The following is a 24,141-nucleotide window of genomic DNA, read 5'->3' on the forward strand; positions in this document are numbered from 1 at the left end:
AGGGTCAAACCCATCAAATCACCCAGCGGTGGATCACGTCACTCGTGCACATTCACGATTCACAGTCACATGGTGTATTTCAGTGGATGCACCTCGTTTCAAATGCTTTTCAGACAAGAGACACTTATTTGGTTGTACTGTATTCAAACACTGACTTTCTGTCATTCCCTTCAATTAAATTCAAGATTCGTGTAATATCTGGTCATTTATTACTGGATATGTTCTGGGCATCTTATTTGGACACTGGTGTCGCTTTTAGGGGGCAACAACAATTTACTGCACCATAAATAATTAAAAGAATGGAGATTAGATGGAACGTTGGCAGAAAGTCCTTTTTAAAAAGTCAATATTCAGCATGTGAAAGCCTTAAATTTAAGAAAAAGTTTGAAAAAACAAAAGCTAGAAACCAACTCAGTTTGAAGGCTGAAGTCCACAGCCCTGCGGTTTGTGTCCAATCATAGTAACAGACTGTCACGCACAGTTTCTCCAGGATTTTGGCTGCTTCACCGTGTCAGCATCAGACTCTCGTGTGACTGGCATCAGAGGGTTCAAAATAAAGGAGCATGTAAACTAAAAGGTATAAAGACACAAACACTGTGTGCAGCTGACATCCTCACTCTCCAAACTAGCAACCTTAAAAAAAAAAAAAAAAAACTGACATCAATCAGACTTTCCAAAAATGGAGTCTACACACTGATAATACATCACGAACAAGAATACAAATGCCACAACATAAACAACAGACATCCTCTAGGACCAAAACCAAAATCCTCTACAAAGAAGTTTATCTCTGCTAGCTGCTCTAGGTCAGGTTCATGAAAAACTTGTGATGACTCTTGATCCTTCGGATCACTTGGTTCTTCGAGCAATCAAATAAGGATTTTCAGTAGAAAAGAATAAAGATGCGATTGGAATCATCCCATGAAAAAAATGTCCTTCAAAAGGTTTTTCAAAGACCCTCATTACCCACAATGCTAAGCTTTTTTTCTCCTTTCACAGAGTACTTGTGCTTCATAATATCCTCTGGTGGGTTTTTTCTGCTGTTGTCATGTGTTGAAACTGTTTTTCAGTGAGTTTATCTTTAACATGTCAGCCCGGAACTGGTAGACCAAAATCTAATTGTTTTCAGTGTTCACTCATTTGGTGCTGGTTAGTCAGTTTCATGATGACAAATCAGATGGCCGAGGCGTTCACTCCTGTTAAAAATGGACCTCTGTGTATTGCAGGCATTTTCTAGTTGGAGCAGGTATTGATGTTCTTGCCGTCAGCAGCATCCTCCACCAGTGCTAAGTGATAATCAGTGGAGAGTGTGAAGTGGGACACGCAGCCCACCAAGCCTCCAATGTACTGTCTGTTTGTGTGAAGAGCTATCTCTTTCATGCCACCTTCAGAGGGAGAATATAGAGAAAAAGACATAAGAGGGAGAGAATATAGAAATTGCTGTTTGATCTACAGTCATTTATGGGACGATGAGGTGTGAGCTCCACCTACCAACATATAAGGGTCCGTTGATATTCAGTTGTCTCATCTTTCCAGGTGACCTGCCTGTTTTTGCTCCATAGTCATCTACTGTCAGCTTCCCTGACTGGCCATCCCTGAAGACAAGAGTGATAATGGTAAATTTATTAGTGAACGCTAAAAAAAGTGTGTCATGTAATTCTTGGCATGGCACATTTTATTTTACTTTCCTTACACTTTGCATTCTATTAGTACTTAAATCTGGAGTCTGTGTTGTTGGAGAAACCAGCAAGATTAAGCTGGCTTTTGAAACTGTATCACCTAAAATCCCATCCCCTCTCTTCATGTGTCCGTCCAGAACCCCTCCCCCAAAACACATGAACATTCACTGCCTGACTGCAGCTGGAGGACAAGTCGATGAGACAGCGTAGTGAGAGGAGCAGTGATGAGAAGACCAGTTCTCTGCAGTTCCACAAGTAGCCACTAGAGGCTGGCTCTATAGGTGGGTTTAGGCTAGTGTTTCTCAGTTTCAGTACTCAGGCCCCACTGCCCTGCATGTTTTAGACGTTTCCCTCCTCCACCACGCCTGATTCAAATGATCAACTCATCATCAAGCTCTGCAGTGGCCTGATAATAAGCCACTCATTTGAATCAGGTGTGTTGGAGCACGAAACATCTAAAACATGCAGGGCAGTGGGGCTCGAGGACCGGAATTGAGAAACACTGGTCTAGCCCCATAGACCCCCATATTAAAATGCCCAACTGTACAGCAGAAAGAAACACGTTTGCAGCCTCGTACAAAGAACAGTTTTGGTCTCTGTGGCTCATTTCCCCGTTTGTGAATTTTTATAACTCATCTCAAATTATATTAAGCTCATGCATCATTATGAGCGTGGCTGCTTTGAGTGACATCTAGCCGCTAGGTTTCAGCAACCAGGCTTCATTCAGCCCACCTCAGCTCCATCCAAGTTTCACCTCTTTCTCCCAATTTCAGGATTAACAAGGAGTTTGGCGAAGTCACTGAGCTTAATTTTTTATAAATGAATTATTAAAGAAATTCAACTTTTCTTTTTTTTTATGGTTCATAGCAATATATTACACCACAGAAAAGAGTTCTCCCTCATTCTAGCCATGATTGTGCTGTTCCCACAGACGAGCAGGAAATATACTGCAGTGCTGCAATGCTTGTGGTTCAGAGGGTTAACGTCTGAGTCAAGCGAAAGCAAAGCATTGCCACGTATGTCACAATGGATCTCCACAATGGATTATTATTATATTGGAAAGAGATTTTTCAGAGCTTACCTCACAGCTTTCACTCTGTGCCACTTTCCATCGTTAAAAGTTCCGTTGACAGCAATGTTAGCCGTGCCGCTGCCCAGGTTATAACTAGAAACAATATGGAAGCAAATACAACAAGTTTAGCTGAAGGGTGCAGCGGGTTCACATTTGGATGGTACTGCCTCTTTTCCAGGTCATGCTCAGACTCCAGGTCTTTTTTTTAGTTCTGCCTCTCCTGGCTGCTTAGCTCTCCCTCCCCTTTGGTGGGATCAGCGTTCCTCTCCATCACCTTCATCCTCTTGCTGCACTAAACTTTCTCCTCTTGCTGAAATCTGCCTTTTTCTCCCTAGGCCTTGTTAAAAAGGCAGGGAAGGGCAACCGTGTGGAAAGCAGGACTTTTACTCGTACCAGAAATGTTTTTTTATAACCCAAACATCAAATACCTGAAGATTAGTGCACCATCCTGAAGACCCATAGACAGGAAGTCACTGTTGGGTCTCATTGGACTCTCTCCTCGCCATAGCAACAGGCCATCCTTGGCTGTGCTCTTGAAACGCATGAAAAGGTTGGTCCTGGACCCAGACACCCTAAAAAAAAGGAAAATGTACTTGTTGAACATATACTGCAAGAGCAATTACAACAAGGGCTAATGTTGAATGCTGTAACTGAACATGGCACCAAAAATCCTTTTACAGTCCCGTCTCACGACCGACCTTTTCAAGATGTCTCTGTTGTCGTATGTCAGGTAACTTCTGCCAATGAACTGTGGCATCTCGATGGCTTCAGTTACAGCTGGGCAGGGAACACATGTGTTTACTTCATATCATCACAAGGTGGCAGCATCAGCATGTCTACTGACTCAGACTAAGGCACAGGACTACTACATGAGGATTAATCTATTAAGGTAAAGAAGTATTTAGTGTTTTCAAAGGTAGTTTCAGATTAAGATTATTATGACGTGCAGGTTGTTAATATCTGTTTATGGAAGAAAACTTACTGTTCAAACAGTAATTCCCACACTCTGCTCAGTGAAAGCGTTCAACACAGAGAAGACATAGATAGGCTTAAGGGATTAGGTTGTCCAATACATAATGTTATATGACATTACATGACAAAAAAACACATTTAATCCCACAGAAAAGGAAAGCTCATTCCACATGGTTACAGCCATATAGTACACACAAACGAAAGCGTTACTGTCATTCATTTCTTTACAAGTGATTTTAAAAATGAATGTTAACTCCAACTATGTGAGTGTTTGCATTTTTTAGTTTTTTAGCTCTTTTGATAAGCAGTGTGAATCATCAGTTTTACATCTGATGCTCTCGAATCACAATGCATCAAACTGTGAAATGGCAGTTCTTCTCCTACACTTTGTCACGTTATTGAATGCTCATATGCTCTTTGCTTGTGCAGTGTCGCACTATGTGTAGTATGTTTACTGGCTACATAAAGAGCATAAGAAAAAACCCCAAACATATTTAGTTACTATGCTACAACATAAGCAGTTCTGTAAAAAGACAGGAAGTCATATGTGGCTGACCTTTCTGGCAGTGCCTCCCATCATACCCTAGGGGGCAGTCACACTCATAACTATCCCACTTCGGTCTGCAGGTCCCTCCATTGGCACAGGGACTCTCCACACATGGGTGTGCTGAATTTGCCACATTAACTCCACCAGCGGAGCCGGTTGTTATTGGGATGGTGCGATCATTGAGTATCAGCTGGGGAGGTGAAAATGAAGGAACAGACAAAGGAGGAAAAAGCAAGAGGTAGGAAAATTCAAGTGGACGCTTGATATAAAAACATGTTTTTTAACCTATGCAACAGATTGCAGTAATGTGTTCAATGTCAAACACCAAATAAAACTCTGACTTCATACCAATATTTAAACAGGTGTTAGGTAGTGTGTGTGGATGTGATAATACCTTCTGAATAATTCCAGTAAAAGGTTTTTTTACTCCTGCTGTCTTCTTGGTTTTATCATATTCTGGTACACCGCCAATATAAAGAGGTGAGCTGCAGTTGATCTGAGTGAAAGCTCCCTGAAGAGTAAAAATAACAGTGAGATATTAGTTAAATATATATGTCAACTATTCATAAATGAATCTAGTTATACCATATGAATGTAAATGGATGTGATGACATCATCTTGTCCTGTTTGGTCAGATAGCATAATTTCGACCCCAAAAGCCCAAATCAGATGAAAGAATAGAATATATGATGACATTTTGTCTTTTTTTGTCTTTGTAACCTACAGGGAAAACATTTTGTTCTATATTATAAGATGTGGACACATAAGTAATGCTTGTTACTATAAACTGAGTTTAAAGAGTCATCTCTTTAAAGTGTCACTAAACATTTTCTGAGGAGTTAGAGGACAAAGTTGGGGCTAAAACGTGAGTACTGCAGACATGCTGCATTGTTTCTGCTGAATGTCTAATTAGACAAATGTTTCTTATACAGCCTGTCATTTATAAGTAATGTGTATACGTGTATACGTATAAGTAAGTGAAGTTTTTCTGCCCCCTTGTGGTCAGAAAATCCCACAAAGCCGCTTTAAATAACAGAAGCAAAATACCTCAGCGATTCCTTCCATTGGCCTCTGGCTGTCCACCTGAAGGATGCCACTCTTTGCTGTACGGGACACCCTCAGCTCATGCCACGCATCCAGACTGATCTGCTCTTCACTCCTGCATCACAGATCATCAGATACAGTACAAGCCATGTAGTTAGAAAATATAACAGCCATGAGAAACTGAAGGAGATGGAGGGGAGGATGAGAGTGCATCTTTTTAGTACCTTATTGTAGCTCCTCCAGAGCCGCAGTCGAATCTGAACTCTACATATCTGTCCACCAGGTTGATAGCCAAGAAGTCTCCGCTGCCTGCATCATCGCTGTACAGCAGCGTCCCGTCGGGCATGGACGGCCGAAACGTCAGCTCAAACTCCATAAAGGACAGATAGCTCTGAGAGGACTGAGGCCACGGGATGACAGCGTATGAAAACACTGTCTCATTAAAGAGAGGCGAGGACAGTGAGAAACCTGGAGAGAAGACATGAAGAGAAAAGAGCCGGAGGGAAGAAAGGGGAAGGAGTTTGTAAAAGGCATTAAGATGATTAAGAGTGAAGAGGAGGAAAAAGAAGGAGAGGAGATGGAAAGTGGAAAGTTTTATTGCATGAGAGCTGGCCTGACATGCAATCAATCCCACTGCCTCTATATAAGACGTAATAATCCTCATCTAGACTACTTTTCCTTCATATTTCACTCAAGTGTTCAGTAATTACCTTAAAAGGTCCGTGTGGCAGTTTATGACAGCCATCGAGTCAGAGGAAACCACAAAGAGATTTGACTATCTACTTTCACGGTGGCGGAAAACAGCTCTTGTAAAAAAGGACAAGCATGTGTTCTTCTTCTTGTGTAGGTGTGAGGAAAAGGAAAATTGAGTTGACTCACTCTCTTCGCAAAGTGCTCCCCTGAAGCCGAGCGGGCAGAGGCAGATGTAGCCATCAGCGCGGTTTGCAAAGCAGACTCCACCGTTGGCACAGCTGACTAGGTCGCACACACTGTCGCTGCACTCACCTGGCAAGCAGCGAAAGGGAGATGTGAGCCGATTAAGGAAGAGTGATGTATTTATATAGATAACTGGAAAGACGTCGACACATTTTAATTGCCAATGACAAATTGGCTAAAATCAAATGATTAAAAGGGCTATTTTAATGGTCATGGGGGGAAAAGGTATCTAAAATAATGACCATTTATAATAAGCACTCTATACAATCTATACAATAATAACTCTAAAACTGCTACTAAACTACTTGTTTGAGCACTAAAACCTGAGAGAAGAACCAGTGCATTATGGGTAACATGGTCAGAAGCAAAATAGCACTGCACGCATGCTGTATGCTTCCTCACCTATGTCAGCTCCACTCAGAGCCCGGCCCAGAGGCCAGGGCCTGATGTCGGTGACCTTGTTGTTGATGGTCAGACTCTGAATACAGCCGACAAAGCCGCGATTTGCTCCTGTCACCCTGACCAGCCAATAAGCACTCGGGGATCCGCCCACATACAGCGGGGAGCGGAAAGTGATCTTACTGTACTGACCCTGAAAGAGTAAGGAGAACAAAATGTGGGTCCTTCTTTAATACTGTGAAAACACTTTCACAGACTGAAAGGGAATCCTGTCAGCAGTGTCTCATCAGGTTGTATTAAAACAAACACACAGAGGAAGAGATTCCTAAAACAACATTTAAGTGAAAATATCTACAATATTTTGTGTATACACACAGTGTTCACAACCTTCATCTTCTCACCTGTATATGTTTATTGTTACCTGTGAGCGTCCAGATATGGGGGTGTCGTTGTCCATACGCAGCCAGCCGCTCATGCCGTCTCTGAAGACGGTGACTGTGTGCCACTGACCAACGACAACACGACTCTCACTGACTATTTGAGCTGCTCCTGTACCACAGTTAAACCTGAAGGACATGAAGAAAATGATGGATTTAACTCCAATTTACCCCTCCTTATATCTTTTACGTTTAGAAACTGTCCACAATGTATCACATATCTATCCTCTGCTTGTTTTAACACCCCACTGAAGATAGCACAGACGCAGAGTGATCATAGAAATACATAGGAATACTACAGGCAGCAGTGCGTCTCTATGACCCTCTCGCTCTTTCGTGATGACACGCTGCTGGTTGTCACTTTGATCATGAGGGTGACACTGCACTATAGGCTACAATATATTAAAGAACTGAGTGTTTTTAGTGTAAGTTTAGAGAACATAGCGCCAAGATGAAACTGACAGATGGGCATTATTGAGAGAAAAGGCACAATTACAAATCCATCTGCTACTTCAGCACCACGGACAGCACCATGGATTTATCAATACACAGCACAGTTCAGCTGCTGTTATTTCAGAGCCGTGGACGAGGCCATAGATTCTAACTTGCACAAACATCAGTCTCATAAAGGATCAATGAGTCAGGCAGACTAGACTAACTCAACAATTGCTCTGTCCCCTGAACTCTCTCTGCTACTTGGGGAAGGAGGGGGATGGCAGGTTAACAAGGGGCATATTTTTGGGTAATTTTGCTCAGAAGAGGGAGACATCCTGTATAAACTGGTTGCTGGAAAAAAAAATCCATTGTTTTCCAGCATTCATGAAACTCTTTGTTTTCTTTTTTACACTCAGGTTTCTTTTGACAGGTGATAGGTAGTCTTAAAGTTTTACTTGTTGCTTTTATCCACCAGCCAAACCTTTGAGAAGATAAACTCATAGGTGAGTCACGGTCTTCTTCACCTGTAGTGCAGCTTGCCTCGCACCAGAGCCAAAGAGGTAAAATCTCCACGGCCGTGTTCGTTCTCTCCACAGTACAGCAACAAGCCGTCCTCGGAGTCTGCCTGTACCACAGAGAAACTGCTTCAACGCTCTTTTCACCCTTCACAAAGACAGAAATCAGTGGGAAAAAACACATGGTCCTTTACCTTGAACTCCAGAGTGATCTGAAACGTCTGGTAAGAGTTCTTCAAGGGTTCAAGCGTCATGTGAGAGTGGCCATAGAACCGGGGGAAGTTCACCTGCACCACTGAGGAAGAGCAAAGGATAATAGGTACAAAAAGGTTGGAAGCACTACATGTATACAACCACACTATTGAGAGCAGTTTGATCACAGCACTTTCACTAAAAGCAGGTACCCGACTACTCACCCTCACTGCAAGTGTCCCCTCGTCGTCCGAGGTTGCAGTGGCAACGTGAGCCTCCGCTGTCATAATCACTGAGACAGAAGCTGTCAGGGGGGCACACGGTATCATCGCAGGTCAGGTCATACACACGAGGCACCTCACCTTTCCAGGGAGACATGGTTGGGGTGGTAGTGGTGGTGGGCAAAGTGATGCTAAGGTGAATCAAAGGGGAAGAAAGTTTAGTGTTTAGTCCTGTGAGGAAACCAGGTTTTTGCAGTGCAAATCAGTGGTTTAGCTAATAACTATGTTTCACTTGCGAATGCATTTTTGTTATGTATTCGTTGAATTATCAAGTCTGTCCTCAGCAGGGGTTTTAAAATGGCCCTTTTCCTCAGAGATACAATTTTCCTCTGTTTTTTAGGGAAAGAATCAAAGAGCAAAAAGCAAAATGTTCACCCAAATGCAACAGAATGGTAGTTGAGCCTCTCTATATTTGCTGCAGTTAATGCTATGCTGAACATCGCAGCCAGAACGACAGCTGTGACATTTCACTGCTCCAGACTAGACATATTTACCAAATAATTAAGTGGAAGAGCATGAAAAAAGTAAATTGTAGGTGACTTTTAGGAGAAAGCAGAAAGCTGGGAGAGACAGCTATCTAGGCACCAACAAGCAAGAGGAACAACGAGAATCATGATGAGATTAAAAAAAAAAAAAAAACCTGCTGATGAACAGCAGTTACATCTTATCAAGTCAAACAGATTCCTTCAAACAGAGATCAATCTCACATGGTAGTGGTAGGTGGGATGGTAGTTGTGGTGTCAGTGGTGGTGCTCGGCTCTGAGGTGGTGGAGAAAACCAGATCTGTGAAGTCTGGGAAGAAGGAGGAGGTGGTGGTGGTGGATGGCGCTGGAGATGCAGTAACGTTGGGAGGAATGATGGTGTTCATACGGTAAACGACGTTACGGCCAGACGGCGGCCCAGAGCGTGAGCGGAGCTGGGACTTCTTGTTGTCCTGATTGATACCTGGAAACGGCTTCAACTAGGAAGCAGAAGGACCGAGGAGTGAAAAGTGATAATAATAGAGAAATAAATATGTAAGTCTGCTGCAGTATACCTCATATTTGTGTTCAGCTTTTAAATCTGATTCACAAGATTAAATACATCTGAAATGTTTACGTGTCCAGCTGTGGAACGTAAAAACCCACCTCTTCGATGAAGATATCGTAGTCAGAGTCATCAATGTCAAAGCCATCTTCATCTTTGATCCCTGAATCGGTGATGTAACGCCCATAATCACCACTTCCAACATCTGATGCACCTGTTCAGAATGTCAGTAAAGATACAGGATCTTTATTTCAAGCTTTTAAAGGTTCAATTCTTTAATGACAATTGTAAAAGAAAACACATGATGAGTGCAGTGGTTGAAATGGTTGAAGGGTCAAACAAAGTAATATATTTACTCATGGCAGTGAGTAAATATTAAACATGACTTACACTTTTTGGATCACCAGGCAAATTATCTAGAATTAGTCATTTTATAGTAATTATGACGGGAGCAAAGAAGGATGTCAGATGATGTAGTTCATAAAGCAAGACTGCATATGGAGGAAGGTGGAGTAGATGGATGGGTCAAAGAAAGACAGGACTTTCACCCAGAGACTCCTGTTTCTGTCCTGTGTGAAACCAAATGTCAACTTATTTCAACTTGTACGTTCTTATGTGAAACAATGACCTGAATCGAGTAGTTTTGGGGCGTAAACTTAAGCAAACTGCGACCATTTCACAATGTAGGTATGAGGGTGTGTTGGACATTTTACAGCAAGTCAGTGAAAATGGTAACACAAATAACAATGGGGGCCAAAATTCATATGAAAGTTACACAAACAGAGAGACTGAAGAGTGATGACTGGCTCTTCTGGTCATGGCTGTACTGTGGTTATGATCATGGGCCAGGAAAGGTGATAACATTTCACTGATGGTCATTGATGATCACAGGACACAGTCATTGAATGGTGGTAACAGCTTCTGGCCCAGTGGGTCTACCTGTTAGCCTGTATCCAGGCTGCTGCAGCACGTACTGAAACGTGTCTCCTCGATACAGGACGGCAGCTCATGATGTGCAAAGACAAATCGAGACAGTGAATACACGCGCAAACTTTTGGATTAGCTACTACAGCTGCAAAAATACCCTGTATTTCACCAAAACTCTCAACGTGATATACTCAATATAAATAGCTGAATACAACTTGACTGGGTTTAGTTCACATAAATAAAAAGACATCTTAAGTTCCTTCATTGAAACATTAATCATTAATATATTTGGTAAATATATGTGGCACATACAATATAATATGTTAATCTTACATTTGAACCTGATGTATGTTGTACATTTGAGTAAATATAAATAAAAATGATGAGTCTACAAAAAGATAAAGAAACGGCTCTGTGCATGTTCAGTGTGACAACTCCCCTGCTGCACACTCTACCTTGAGAAGGCTTAATCTTAGCTTACATAACAACATCCCCTCCCTCTTGTCTCCTTGCTCTTCCACCTCCCCTCCACAGTATCAAATACTGGAAGTTAGCCATGCTGTTAGACATGTTTGGGATTTGAAAAATATTTTACACTTCCGGACTGACATTAATACAACTTACACAAACAAGAAAACTGTCTAATTAATCAAATATCTCGCAGAAACTTGACTATTAAGCCTGAATGGCTGTCAAGATTTAAAGTGCTAATTAGCACAGCCTAATAACATTAAATCTGAGCGCTGGCATACAAGGAGGGGGGAAATGCCCAAAAAATCCCTCAGCAAATTAAGCTTCTGTTGTGTAACAATCCCCCTCAATCCATACCACCCTGTTTCCAACTGCTATACACGCACGCACGCACGCACGCACGCACGCACGCACGCACGCACATGAATTGTCACAGAGAGAGCGAGGAGAAAAGTATGTCAGTCAGTCAAGCTCACCCCCGCTGTTCACTCAATCAGCGCGTGTGTGTGTGTGTGTGTGTGTGTGTGTGTGTGTCCATCCATCGGGGGTGTGGATGGGCAGAGAAGGGGTCTGGCATCCCGTCCTTAATCCTGTCTGATGAGACTCGAATGTAACCCGATTTTATCCCCTGCTAAGGAACCACGCTTCTCTATCTCCTGGTCTCTGTCCGTCTGTCCCTCTGTGTCTGTCGAACTGGCTCATTTTATCTCGTTTCATATAACTCTCGTAGACATTACTCTTAACTTCCTTCTGCTATTATCTCTGCTATACATGTCTGTCTTTCTGGCTCTGGCTCTGAGCGGCCCGGCGGGACTAAGGCACTTAATACAATCAGAGCAGTTTACAGCAGTTTGACAGCTAACACAGCGAGTGAAGCAGAAGCCGCCTGTCCACATGCATCAGCAGTGTGATCTGTAGGTCAGAGGAAAAAAGCCTACATAATGTGATTGTGTCTACGTGACTGTTTGATGTTAATAGTCATATATAATCATACTCTTAAAGCCTGATATGCACACAAGCCTTAAATCTGTAGGTAAACTGTTTGAATGTCATAGTCCTCGATACATTAAGACATTGCTGCTACAGCATGTATGTGTATGTATGCCTTGCCCACCTGTGTGAATGTGTGTGCGCTTGTGTGTTTTAATATCAATCAGTCTTGCCTGTCCCCCCCCACCCCCGTGCACCACCACATCAAATATAATAAAGCAAATGACTCTGATGCTCTATATCTCCCTCATCCAGTCAGAAAAGCCCACTGACACACTGCCAGGTGTTGTCCTACATTTGAGCAAATGCTGAGAGGGGTAAACTGACTGTACAGAGTGTTCCTCTGGCAATACCTGAAATGAACAGCATTTATTCTGTTCGTTTTCACTTGAAAGTCGACATGATCTTTACATGATGCTTTGCAGAGGTTTTGTGAGCCTCCCACAGACCAACAAAAGACAGAAAATATCACAAAACTGCAAGAAAATTGGAAAATGAACACTTAAAATGGAACAATTTCTGAATCTTATTGAGTGGAACTACATGTGTTGATACGCTTCATCCCCAAACAGAAAACAATCAGCGTCATGTTTTTGCTCAGAGAGGTAGATGAGCATCCAGCACGTGAGAAAGGTCAAATATATCAATATAATAAAGTTAGCATATTCTGCACAGTGAAGTTCTAATCTTTATATGTTGGTTGCATCTATAAATGATGCATCTACTGTAACTGGCAGAATTCAAAGGAGCCTTGGAAATGCAGTTTCTGAAACATATCATTGCTTCGCAGCGCTGGGATAAAAATGTGACCATCTCCACAGTAACGCTGGAGTTTATGCAGTGCGGTCGAACATGGTAAATGTTTTATTGTGATGATAACTTTGGTGATGCAAAAAATAAGCACAGTCTGTTTAGTTCTGTGTGGGTGTATTGTTGAAAGTAAACTGAAACGGACTTTGTTTTGAAATGTGGTTGAAACCCGACTAACGAGGGAGCGGAGACTAAGCTTTCTTGGCTGTCACATCACAGCACGTCGGCTCAGAGATCAGCGGTCGGTCTTACCGAGAGTGCGCACGGGGCTGTTGATGTGGCTGGGTGGGCTCGCTCCATGCACGTTGACCGCCCTGACAACAAACTGGTACTCTGTTTCCGGTAATAACCCCTTCAAAACCATGGAGTTCGACTCAATGGGCTCACGGATGTATGTCCACTCCGTGTCCATTTCTGGCCTGTGAACGACAAAGGATCTTTTTAGATTTTGCTTTCCGAAATGTTAATTTTTAATATGCAAAAATCATCTAAAAAGTCATTCTCAGAAAACCTTCAAAGTAATTGTTGTGATATGTGGCATGTATGTGCAGAATAACTTTTCAAACAAATCCAAACCTGCAACTCACTGAGATGTTACTTTCGTCATTGTGTTTCATTAAGCCCTTTAAGTCTTAAAGCATTATTTTGTACTTTAATCAGAGCCCTTATTTTGAAAACAAAAGTAAAGCAAAAATCAGAGATGAACTCCTGAACTTTAGTTTTTCTGCCCGTCATCTCCAGCCTCCATGTCGAGCTGCCATATTTGTGCACTGAATCTGTGCGCCTGGAGCCACAACTATCTGTTGAATAGGGTCATCCTTACCACCACTCAATGTCCCTCTTCAGCAAGGCCTCTTTTGATGTAAGCAGAGAAAGATTTGCCTCTGACATGGTCCTTTTGTGTGGAAAATGCCCCCGCGTGCAAAAACAGACACTGACTCATGTCTCCTCTGTCACAGTAAGTGACAGTTTCTCTGCTTCCGTCTCTCTCTCTTTGTCTCTGCCTCTTTGCTCAGTCTTGGGATGTTAACGCTGCACCATGAAAACCAACAATATGCTGTTTCTTAAGCTTGTTTTCTTACGTATCTTTACACAATTTGTTTTTATGTAAACAATTATGGGGTCATTTTTTCTTACTTTAATTATATTTGACCTCAGCTTCCTTGAGGCCTGAGGACTCATCTAGACATGTGAGGTACTTTGAGTGCATGTATGTGTGTGTGTGTGTGTGTGTGTGTGTGTGTGTGTGTGTGTGTGTGTGTGTGTGTGTGTGTGTGTGTGTGTGTGTGTGTGTGTGTGTGTATGGCTGGATACTACGTGACAGAGAATGAAATTCAATCTTTCTCATGTCCTAACTGACCAACATGTCAAAACACAAATGGTTACATACAGCAGAGCAGCAAAGGCCTCACGAAATTCACTGTTGAACAGAGCTGTGTATTCTGTATGACAGCAAAGTGACAACGAGTGGGTCTGATCAGGGAGGCTGAATGTGCAGCTGCATACAGCCATTAATGTGCACACATACAAATTGATGTTCTCTTAGCATGATGCTTGAACAGTTTTGTTTTATAATATAATGCTGCTCATTAGCCATCATGTTTTTACAGCATAGCAAGAATTCCCCTTAAACTTCCATTAAAATGCCTACAATGGTTGAAAAGCCTAAAGTCCATTAATTGAGTTTATACATAAGAAAGTGCTCTAATTAAGAGATAGATGAGAGGATTGACACCACTGTCATGTCTTCTTATCAACTTTGGATCTAAAGCTGGGAGTCAATTATCTTAGCTTAGCATAAAGACTGGATGCAGTCCAGCTGCTGGTTCAAGTTACATATTTACTGCACAGACAACAGAGTATGGCTGATCTTCTCATCTAACTAAGCAAGAAACTATTTCGGCAGAATCTCTACTAGTTTTGTGCATCATCTTCACAAAATTTGCTTGCAAATGTTTCACATGAGGTATTTTTAGAAACCCTGGAACCACGGTTTGGTCTCAAAAGGCCACTTCAATAAACGCAAAGCTGATCAATCAATTAAGACTGACCTGATGTAAGCCACCAGGAAGTGAAGGACAGGTGCGCTCCCCTCGCTTTCTCCTTGCTGCCATGACAACGCCAGCTCTGTGTCAGACACAGCCATGACAACAGGCTGAGTTGGGGGCGACGGGGGCATGCACATATCTGATGGCACGGAAAGAAACTGAAGTGAGTGAAAGATATTGACAATACTGTGGCAGAAACAGTAGCATCAGCTGTTCAATGGATTCCTGCTACTCACATATTCTTACCATGTGAAGCAGTGGGGATGTCTCTGGGCATGCTGGGTCTACCCTCCCCTGCCCAACCATACGCTCCGACACTGACTCTGTACTTAGTGTTCACCTTCAGCTTACCGATGTCCACATCCTAGAAGATGGCATGTGCGGGAGAGATAAAGATAGACATGGGAAAATGAGCAAGAGCACATCAGCACGGATGGTTAGAGGGAGAGAAGACAGGATGTAAAAGAAAAAGGACGGTGGAAGAAGACAGGGAGACGATTAAATTACTGATTAGGGATTCTGTCTCAATCTAAGTGGAAAATAAGTCATTTCCAGCTATAAATGTTAAATGTTATAGGAAGGCAGTGACGGGATCTAATTAAGTAAAAGAAGAGGCTATGATACTCACAAAACTTGCTTGTCCGTCAAATTGTCCCTTTGAGAGAATAAGAGCAGAGGTATCCATAAATGTTTGAGTGTATCTCATCAAGCACAGAGTCATAACTTTAACTGCAGGTTCAAAACATACGAACATACTTTCACCAGTGTAGTTTTATGTATCTATACACAGTGAGAAAGGACTTTCTAAACTCTTTAACGCTTTGATGATGATGGATTTAAATTAAATATTAACCAAATATTCAAAAATAAGATTTCTGTTTTCAGTCTATAGGTTTTTTATTGTCAACGAATTCCATGACAAGATCAAAAACAACAGTTCCTCCCTTTCCTCTCCCAAACCCATTTGGTTAAGATGTAAATCTGGAAAAAACAGGTTACAAGTACAGAGTTTCATTGAGGGAAAAAAAAAAAAAAAAAAAAATTAAAAAAAAAAAAGACTTAATAATTTCCTGGGGCACTCTAGTTTTTAATGTATGTTACTAAAGCAGAAGTAAATAGTGTATTTCCTCAGAACTATTTTCATTTGCAGATAAATACATGTTTGGTGCAGTATTAAGGCCGCAGGACAGTGCAAGTGGGATCAACTTCAAATAAACTAGTACTCCTGTTGCAGCCCAGTATCATGGCAAAGCATTTAATAGGCCCACCAATCCACTGCAGCATAGTATGTTAATGTAATGTTTTGCCTGCCTTGATGTGAAATGTAGATGCTTGTATTGAGGGGCAGTACCAGCAGGGGGCGATAACATAAGAGCAAAGGATGAATGTAGTGTAATGAGACACAAAGTATGGGGAGGAGGTCAGAGTGAGAGGATGGATCAAACCCAAACCATCATCCTTTCCTTAGCGTAACCAAACTGTGACTGTCAAACTGTCACCTGAAACTTTTCTCATCAAGTTTAATTTTGAAAGTGTCACCGAACGTGGAGCTCCATGGCATTTATAGCCAAAATATGAAAAAACGCAGAATATTTCCAGCCTTATCTTCTAAATGTTTTGTCTTTATTTATTTTTCCTTTTTTCAAAATGACATACTTAAAGCAGCATTAAGTCAGTGTACTCACAGTGGTCAGCATGTCCAAGCTGAGCGGCACCTCCATGAAAGATGTGGTACCCAATGGGCGGCCATTCCTCACCTCTGTATAGAAGACCTGAAAGTCACACACACACACACACACACTGTCAAAGAGAATGGCACATATAAATACACACTGAAACTAAAAAGTGTTGGCTTTGGCAGTGTTAGGTTTGGCAGGCATTTGTAAATGTAATGTTTGTTATGTTGGATTAAAGCACCACGTTTTCAACATTTCAGCTACATCATCAGCATAAACACAGCCTAATGAGGAGGAAATACTATGAGGAAACAGGATTATGTATGAATTTCCAAAGTGATTGGCCAAATGAATGCACATGTTTATCTGTGACTTGTGGGGAAGCTAGGTAGCTGGCTAATCCTCTTAGTGCAGACATATGGTCAAAAGCAGACCACACAAAGTCATATTGATCCACACGTTGTTAATGGATGACTCAAAACAAACACAACAGAAGACGGAAGTCGGGAAGAAGGAAGGAGTGAAGGAAAGGTGGATGGATGAGAAGAGCGAAGCAAAACAATCTATTGACAAGACACTAAATATTTTTTAGTGGCCACATCTTTCAGAGCTATATTGCCCCTGAAAAAGCATAAATTTGGCACTGAAGGCATCAAAACATCTGAAATTTCAAAATATCAATCTAGCCCTCAAGGCCACCCTGCTGGACATGAATTTGACAGACACTTTAAAAGCAGAAAAACCGTCAGCAGCTTGCAGAAGGAAATGGGCATCCGTTCAGGAAAAAAAGAGAGAAAATTTGATTTACCACACAGCTGACAAGTTGTTTTTATGTTTGCCAGGTTGAAAACCTTTAGATGCATTTTGAAAAAGAGTTATTAAAGGGAAAGTGTAGGTGCGTGTTTTTTAGCCCGCTGTTTGTAAAGCTGAATATTTTCATTTTCTCATGGTTTTTAACTGGGTCTATATGACAGGTGTTGCCTCAGAAATTCTTTAAATTTGTGCCAGGGACCAAGCAAGGAAGCCATCACAAAGAAATGGCTTCTGGTAAACTTTTCCACCAAGGCTGACAGGATTGCAATCATCACTGATATAAACTGTCAAGTCAAATGTATTTATACAGCACATTTCATACAATGCAAGCTCAAAGTGTTTCACACACTACAAATGTGAACAAAGTCAAAAAGAACATGAATGAATATGTAAATGCATATAAAGGACAAATTATTCACCCCGGGCCATTCACCTACATGAACATCGACAATCAAATACACCCAAAGAGAGAGACAGTGATAGGCGTAATATGTGTGTTTTTTCTTGCAACAGGGAGTACTGCAGCATTTTGAATGATGCTGAAACTGGCATTATAGACGGGCATTATAGTAATCTAGCACAGAGTAGATAAATGCATTAACCATTTTTTGACTAAGACAAGATGGATTGAAGCTAAAATGCTGTCCTAGTTATAGTGTGGCTTGTGAAGTTCCAAATGAAAGATAATATCAAGATTTCTCATGTTGCTGATACAGTTGACAAGGGCATTTATAGGGCTGAGATTATTGTATGAAAGGGAAATATACAACTCTGTATCATCTGCATATGATGTATGATGGAGCCAAGTGGCAACATAAATAGACTGAACAGTAAGGGGCCAAGAGCTGGGCCCTGTGGGACCCCATATCAAATGTTAAAATAGCCAGATTTAAAATTGTCAAGAGGCACAGACAGGTAGGAGGACCAACTGAATGAACTGTATGGAGCATCTTACCTTAAGCTCAATAAGAATTTATGAATTTAATATTGATAACGGTTGATAACAGCAAACAGCTTTTTAATATTCATCACACATTTACTAACTGCACACTGAAATGAAAATGATACCGTCAGCTCTGCTACACTTGTGTTATTTTTAATGTAAAATCACAGTTTGTGACTACCTTGTATCCAGTGATGGTGCTCACATGTCGCCTGGGCATCTTCCACCGTACACTGAAGGCGGTGCAGTTGATTGTGTCCAGCTGGATGTCTAATGGAGGACTCAGTCGATCTGGTTCATACAAACACACAGAAAGACAAACCAGTGAAGGAAATAGGAAATATATAAGAGGAAAAGTGTCAACAGTATATCAACAGCAGCTCAAATGTGAAAGGTGTTGCTCATGATGACAAACAGCAGAGAATTACCACCCACTTCTGTAATTCCTCTCATCTCTGCACTTTTTACACAAGAATCTAAAAAAAACCAACAGTTGCATGATGAAGCGTTTGCTGTGAATCCTGAAAAACACGGATATCTCCATTTTTAAAAATTCTTTTAACCTCCGCAAGGGCACTGCAAATACTGAAGTGAAAATGTAGCTAGCGTTAGAGCAAGTGGTCTGCTGGCTTTTAAAATTGTAATGCTTTAGAAAGCTTTAACACAATGCTGACTTCAGTGCTTATACTTCCATAAATTTCAACCACAAGTGCTGTTTTTTTCATTATTTTCCACTGGCTTCACAGCCTTTATTAATCAGGTGCTTTTTTTATTTTTACTTGAGTCACTTTTCATTGGAGTAATTGTGCTTTTACTTGGTTTTCAGTACATTATCCACCACTGGCCAAGTTCCATGAGTTTTGAACATAACCAAATATCTTTCCAAAAAGCCAACGATAATCAAAACAGACTCTGCACAGTATTTCACCTTAGTTTATATGAGGGGTGTAAAAAGGACCATATGAAATTATGTAACCTGGAGCTCGATGAGCTGACTTCAAATGTCATTATTTTCATGCTCTGAGTTATTCAACCCTGAGTGCTTCTGTGACAATTCATGAGATTGTGATTGCACCTCCAGTGTCCAACTGTGTCCTGAAAACACTTCAGAGGCCTCTTACAGAAGAAACACAGAGATGGAGCTGCAGAGGTATAGATCACCGCTGATGACCTACTGTATATGCATTATCAAGCTTTCATGAAGAAACATGAGCATACAAGGACCCTTATGGCCTCAGAGTCATACACTCATGTCATAACATTTACACAAGATGGAGGATTGTTATATCCAGATCATCAAATGCTCTACAGCTAGATAACAATATAGACCAGCTATACATGAATTGAATATATCTTTTAAGAATAGATTCTTACAGATATATTATCTCTTACTCTCTGCACAGTGCATAGTTACAGTGAGTTAAGGTTAAGAAATAATTTCATTTTTCTAAGATCTGAACAATGTTGGGATTTAGTTCAAAAGAAAACGCAGAAGCCACAGCTGACCTTTGCCTGTCAAAGAGACAAAGGTGCAGAAGTCCCTGCCATAGACTGGCACTGGGATCAAACAAAAGCTAACATAGCAAAGTGGAGCTCTGTAAATTGAAATCTCATGTAGCTACAGCACTGCTCTTTTCCACTTCCCATTTCCTCTCCTCCTTATTTCTTGTGACTCCCCTCTTCCACTTCCTGTGCCTGTCCTCCTGAATCCTCTCCGGTCTCCTCTGCTTTCTCAAACCCTTCTCCCTGCTCTTCCATCCGAGTGGGTGATTCAATATGTCAGCTAAATTCCCTGATCATCTAGATCTCCCCAAGGGTGCGACCCAGCAAACCAAACACACAGAATTAGAGATATTCATTGTTCATCTTTATGTCCATCAATACAGTATGCAGCAGCTTACAGTGTAAGGCAGTGTAATGTGTAGGCCTGGGTAGAAAAGCTGATACTCAGAGGGACTGAAGTGAAACAGTTATCCCTAATCAACAAACCCCTGAAACTGGTGCATTATTTTTGGCAGGTAAGGCTAGTTTGTGGTGTGTCTCCTCAGCTCGCCTTCCAGGAACCACACAAACTGCATTGTTTGAGCAACACTGGCCTGAGGCTGGTTTCTGGACACTTCTAGTATTGTGAAAACATATCCGATTGGTAAAATGCTCCGTGACCATTTTAACTCTACAGCTCCAGCTTCATCCCCTGGAGTAGGAGTGGCCTCTCTCTCTCCCTCTCCCTCTCTTTCTCATATATATATACATGTGTACACACACACACACACACATATATATATGTATGTATATATGTATGTATGTGTGTGTGTGTGTGTGTGTGTGTATGTATGTATGTATGTATGTATGTATGTATGTATGTGTGTGTGTGTGTGTGTGTGTGTGTGTGTGTGTGTGTGTGTGTGTGTGTGTGTGTGTGTGTGTGTGTGTGTGTGTGTGTGTGTGTGTGTATATATATATATATATATATATATACAATATGATATAAACACTCAGCTACAACTCACAGAGATCTGGAGAGTGAATCTAGTCACAGAAAGACTCATTTTTTAATTGATAGAGGCCACATCAGCAGCCATTGCTACTGTGCCTTCCACTTGTGTGTAAGGACCCAGAAACACCGCTCGACTGGGGTTGTTGTTACTTCCATTTGTGGTATTATCCACTCCACACATGAATGGGACCCAGATTCCCCAAGTCAGCAAAGCACAATGGAGACCACTGTGCAGAAAAAGACCACAATGTCACAAAACTGCGCACTCTCATGCACTCTACATAGAGAATGAAGCAGCAGCTGCAGCATCTCATACAGTACATATCAAACAACACATACAGGCATTTTCTAAACTGGCTGAACACAACTAGCAGTTTGGCACGATCAGAGCGCGCCTGCAGAAGTCCACAGTTTTGTGACGTTTCCTTTGAAATGAAGCACAACTCTCCAAATCTAAGGTTGAAGTATCGTCCAAACAATAGCTTGACTGATGATGACTTTTTGAGTCTAGTCCCAGTATCAATATTTGAATAGGACATTTTTTTAAAAGTCCAGTACTGATTACTTGTCAGTGCTCTCTGATGAACAAACTATGCAATAAAGACACTCTTTCGATATTACCTCAAACATATTTTTGGCATTTATCTAACGCAATTTTTATTTGTTCTTCACGATACCAACATACCTGCAAGAATCAGTGTAGTTCTTGCACAAACTGTGGCACACAGCACCTTAATAGATGTTTTTGTTTGTCACTTCATCAGTACTGTGTGAAGCCTTTTTTCCATCTGTTATCAGGTGTTGACAAGAGATTTCAAGCAGGTTTAGACATGATGCTTTTTATTTGTGTCGAGCTTTCACTGCTCTGTCCATAAATCTAAAAGGTGCTCTTGTAATACTTGCTCTCACTTAATCAACACTCGTTCAGTCTTAAATTCAGACATCTCTTCTCAGAGCAAACCACCTGTTCTATCACTCTGATTCATCTCTTTCAGAGTCAGTCGTTTAGAAGCGCTGCTCTTTCCCCGTCTGAGTCATCCAAAAGTGAATGATCACTGAGACGCATGCTGTCGTGCTGCTTTTAAGCATTGCTGAAGGAATAGCATATAAACACTGGATCTGTAGGGGAAAAAGAAAGCGTTTCTCCTATTGGTTATATCCTCATTATCTTTCACCGAAATAGTATTGTTTGTACCGAGTGACATGATAGAGTGGGTTATTAAAAAGCAGGATTTTCATAGCAAGTTAATAAGTTTAGATATACATTATAGTAAGTGTAAGAAATAAAGCTACTGGGTAATTCTATAAATAATTCAGTATCTTATTATAAGCGGGCATAATAAAGCTGTCAAAACCCTGAAAAAAGTAAGACCACCTTGGGGAGAGACGTCATTCAAATTTAACTCTTTCTAGTACTAGCAGCTTTGGTCTGTAAAGGCTGATGTGATTAATCTGGACCTCAAGCCCTGCTGACATTCCCCCCTCCCTAAGAATGAGGCTTGAAAGACCTCAAAACAAAACAAAACAAAAAAAAAAACAAGTACAAATGTCACTGGCAGTCATGAAGACAGAACTCCAGCCGCCCTCTGTATGGCAGTCCCAACTGTGGTGAGTTTTCTGTGCTGACAGACAGATGTAATAGTCAGCCTGTTATGGCCTGTGGGTCCGAAGGAGCGAGCGAGGGAGAAATACGACAGAGAGACTGACAGTGAGAGAAAGAGGAAGTGATGGAAAGAGAGAAAGAGAAGGAAAAGGGAAGAAACTGGGACGGAAAAAGTGTTCAGGGTAGCAGGATATCAAAGAAAGATAGAGACAAAGGGGGAGAGAGAGAGGCACTGTGGAGGTGATGAAATCAACATCCAGGGATTTTCTGCCCAAAGGAGCACATTGGCAAGTTTGTTAATAGGTGTGCTATTGGTCTAAATCTGAATATTTCCCTTTCTTTCCTTCTCACTACTGTATCTGTCTTTGACAGATATTGGCATATTCTGCAAAAACATATACATTTTTAAAGAAATCACAATATATGTCCTTTTCCTCTTAGCCATGAAAGTCCTGGGCGAAACTTATCTGGAAGTGTGAAGAGTGCAGTTACTGTGGACAATTTCAAGCTCAAAGATTGTGATTAAAATGCTTTTTTATGCTCATGCACCTTACAGAAAGAGGGGCGGGTGTCCTTTTTAGAGGCTCCAATGGAGATTAAATGATGATGGTGGTGTGTTTTCCTGATAATAAACATCCAAAGTTCATATTTTCTAGCTTTTACCACCATAAAGTCTAGATTAAGGACGGTACATGCTGTCACTTGCTGTGATCTGTTCTCAGCTGAATTAATGTTACAACATTACGTTTCATGTAGCTACAGTTGTAATAACTGAAATGCGACGTGACAAAGTACTGGTGCAATCAAACAAATGGAAAGAGAAGCACACATAAATCCACAATCATTCAATATAAATCATTATTATTATTACACCTTATCAAATCTGGTATAGAGGTCAGCGGGTGAACTTACCAGATCTCCGAACGTTTGATCTTCTCGCACAAAAGCAGACGCTGGCTGTGCATACTGCAAAGAGGAGTAAGTATAAAAGACTCCTTTCTTTACATGTAGGTTCCATGTCTTGTATTGGCTGAAAGTTTAAAACGGTCAAATGTTCATTTTATCACACAATCAAACGCGCCTGTAACTGTAAATGTAACCAATCCCTTTGCTAATAAAAGTCTTCGCATAAAAATCTTTCTTTTATCCAAATTTTGGCGCAAACGCCATCCAAAGACAAGCAGGAACTGCCCGAGAGGAAAGGGCAGCTACGGTTTGACACTGATAAGATTACAGTCTGCAAAAGATCAGTGGGTTGGACACATTAACGGATGGACAGACAGCCACCGTGTCCCAACTGGCGCGCGGACGGACGATGGAGAGGGCTACCCCGAAAATCCACGCGTAATGCGCAACGACTACAACCACCGACTGGTGGGAACGATCATTTTTACGCATGAATCTCGCTTTCGTGTCACGCTCCGTTCCGAGTCTCAGACAGCAGATGAGATGGACAGCGGAGTGCAGGAACGTGGGGCCATTTAGAGCTAAGAGGATAATAAGCCTCTAATCCGCGCACTGGACACAGATGGAGAGCGTGTCTTGACGCAGAAGCAGAGGAGCCGCTCAAGCAACAGACACTCCATAAAAGTGTAGTGTAGTAGTGTGTGTGTGTGTGTGTGTGTGTGTGTGTGTGTGTGTGTGTGTGTGTGTGATTGTCTATGTGCACAGAGGGGGCAAAACAAGAAATCCATTAATTAATGCCCCCCAAAGCAACGTTAGGACAGTTTTTCATAAATGCGTGCCGCCCAGCTGATTATGTGTTCTTTGGTGTGGTCTGTGAGTGCGTGCGTGCATGTGCGTAAACTCATAATGTGCACGTGTGTGT

General features: G+C 41.5%; 1 protein-coding gene across 3 annotated transcripts; it reads right to left on the bottom strand.

Moving 5' to 3' along the window:
• Nucleotides 1–653: 653 nt before the first annotated feature.
• LOC139332482 (pikachurin) lies at nt 654–23,779 on the bottom strand. 3 transcript variants are annotated; one of them, XM_070964458.1, is made up of 26 exons: nt 23,226–23,779; nt 18,395–18,504; nt 16,467–16,553; nt 15,410–15,436; nt 15,028–15,145; nt 14,785–14,920; nt 12,986–13,152; nt 10,475–10,540; nt 9,637–9,749; nt 9,217–9,470; nt 8,453–8,640; nt 8,231–8,331; nt 8,046–8,146; nt 7,071–7,215; nt 6,653–6,842; nt 6,194–6,319; nt 5,539–5,782; nt 5,318–5,429; nt 4,665–4,781; nt 4,280–4,460; nt 3,734–3,757; nt 3,450–3,528; nt 3,180–3,323; nt 2,761–2,844; nt 1,492–1,595; nt 654–1,385 (listed from the first exon to the last, which is right to left on the bottom strand). In XM_070964458.1, the coding sequence occupies exons 1-26, from the start codon at nt 23,329–23,331 to the stop codon at nt 1,234–1,236; spliced, it is 3,276 nt and encodes a 1,091-aa protein (XP_070820559.1). In that variant the 5' UTR covers nt 23,332–23,779; the 3' UTR covers nt 654–1,233. The 3 variants fall into 3 exon arrangements, with proteins under 3 accessions (XP_070820559.1, XP_070820560.1, XP_070820561.1); XM_070964459.1 differs by lacking the exon at nt 10,475–10,540; XM_070964460.1 differs by lacking the exons at nt 18,395–18,504; nt 23,226–23,779 and having other exon boundaries at nt 15,018–15,145; nt 16,467–16,551.
• Between the last annotated feature and the right edge of the window lie 362 nt (nt 23,780–24,141).

The sequence above is a fragment of the Chaetodon trifascialis genome, chromosome 6, assembly GCF_039877785.1.
Source record: "Chaetodon trifascialis isolate fChaTrf1 chromosome 6, fChaTrf1.hap1, whole genome shotgun sequence".
In the NCBI taxonomy this organism is placed as follows: Eukaryota; Metazoa; Chordata; class Actinopteri; order Chaetodontiformes; family Chaetodontidae; genus Chaetodon; species Chaetodon trifascialis.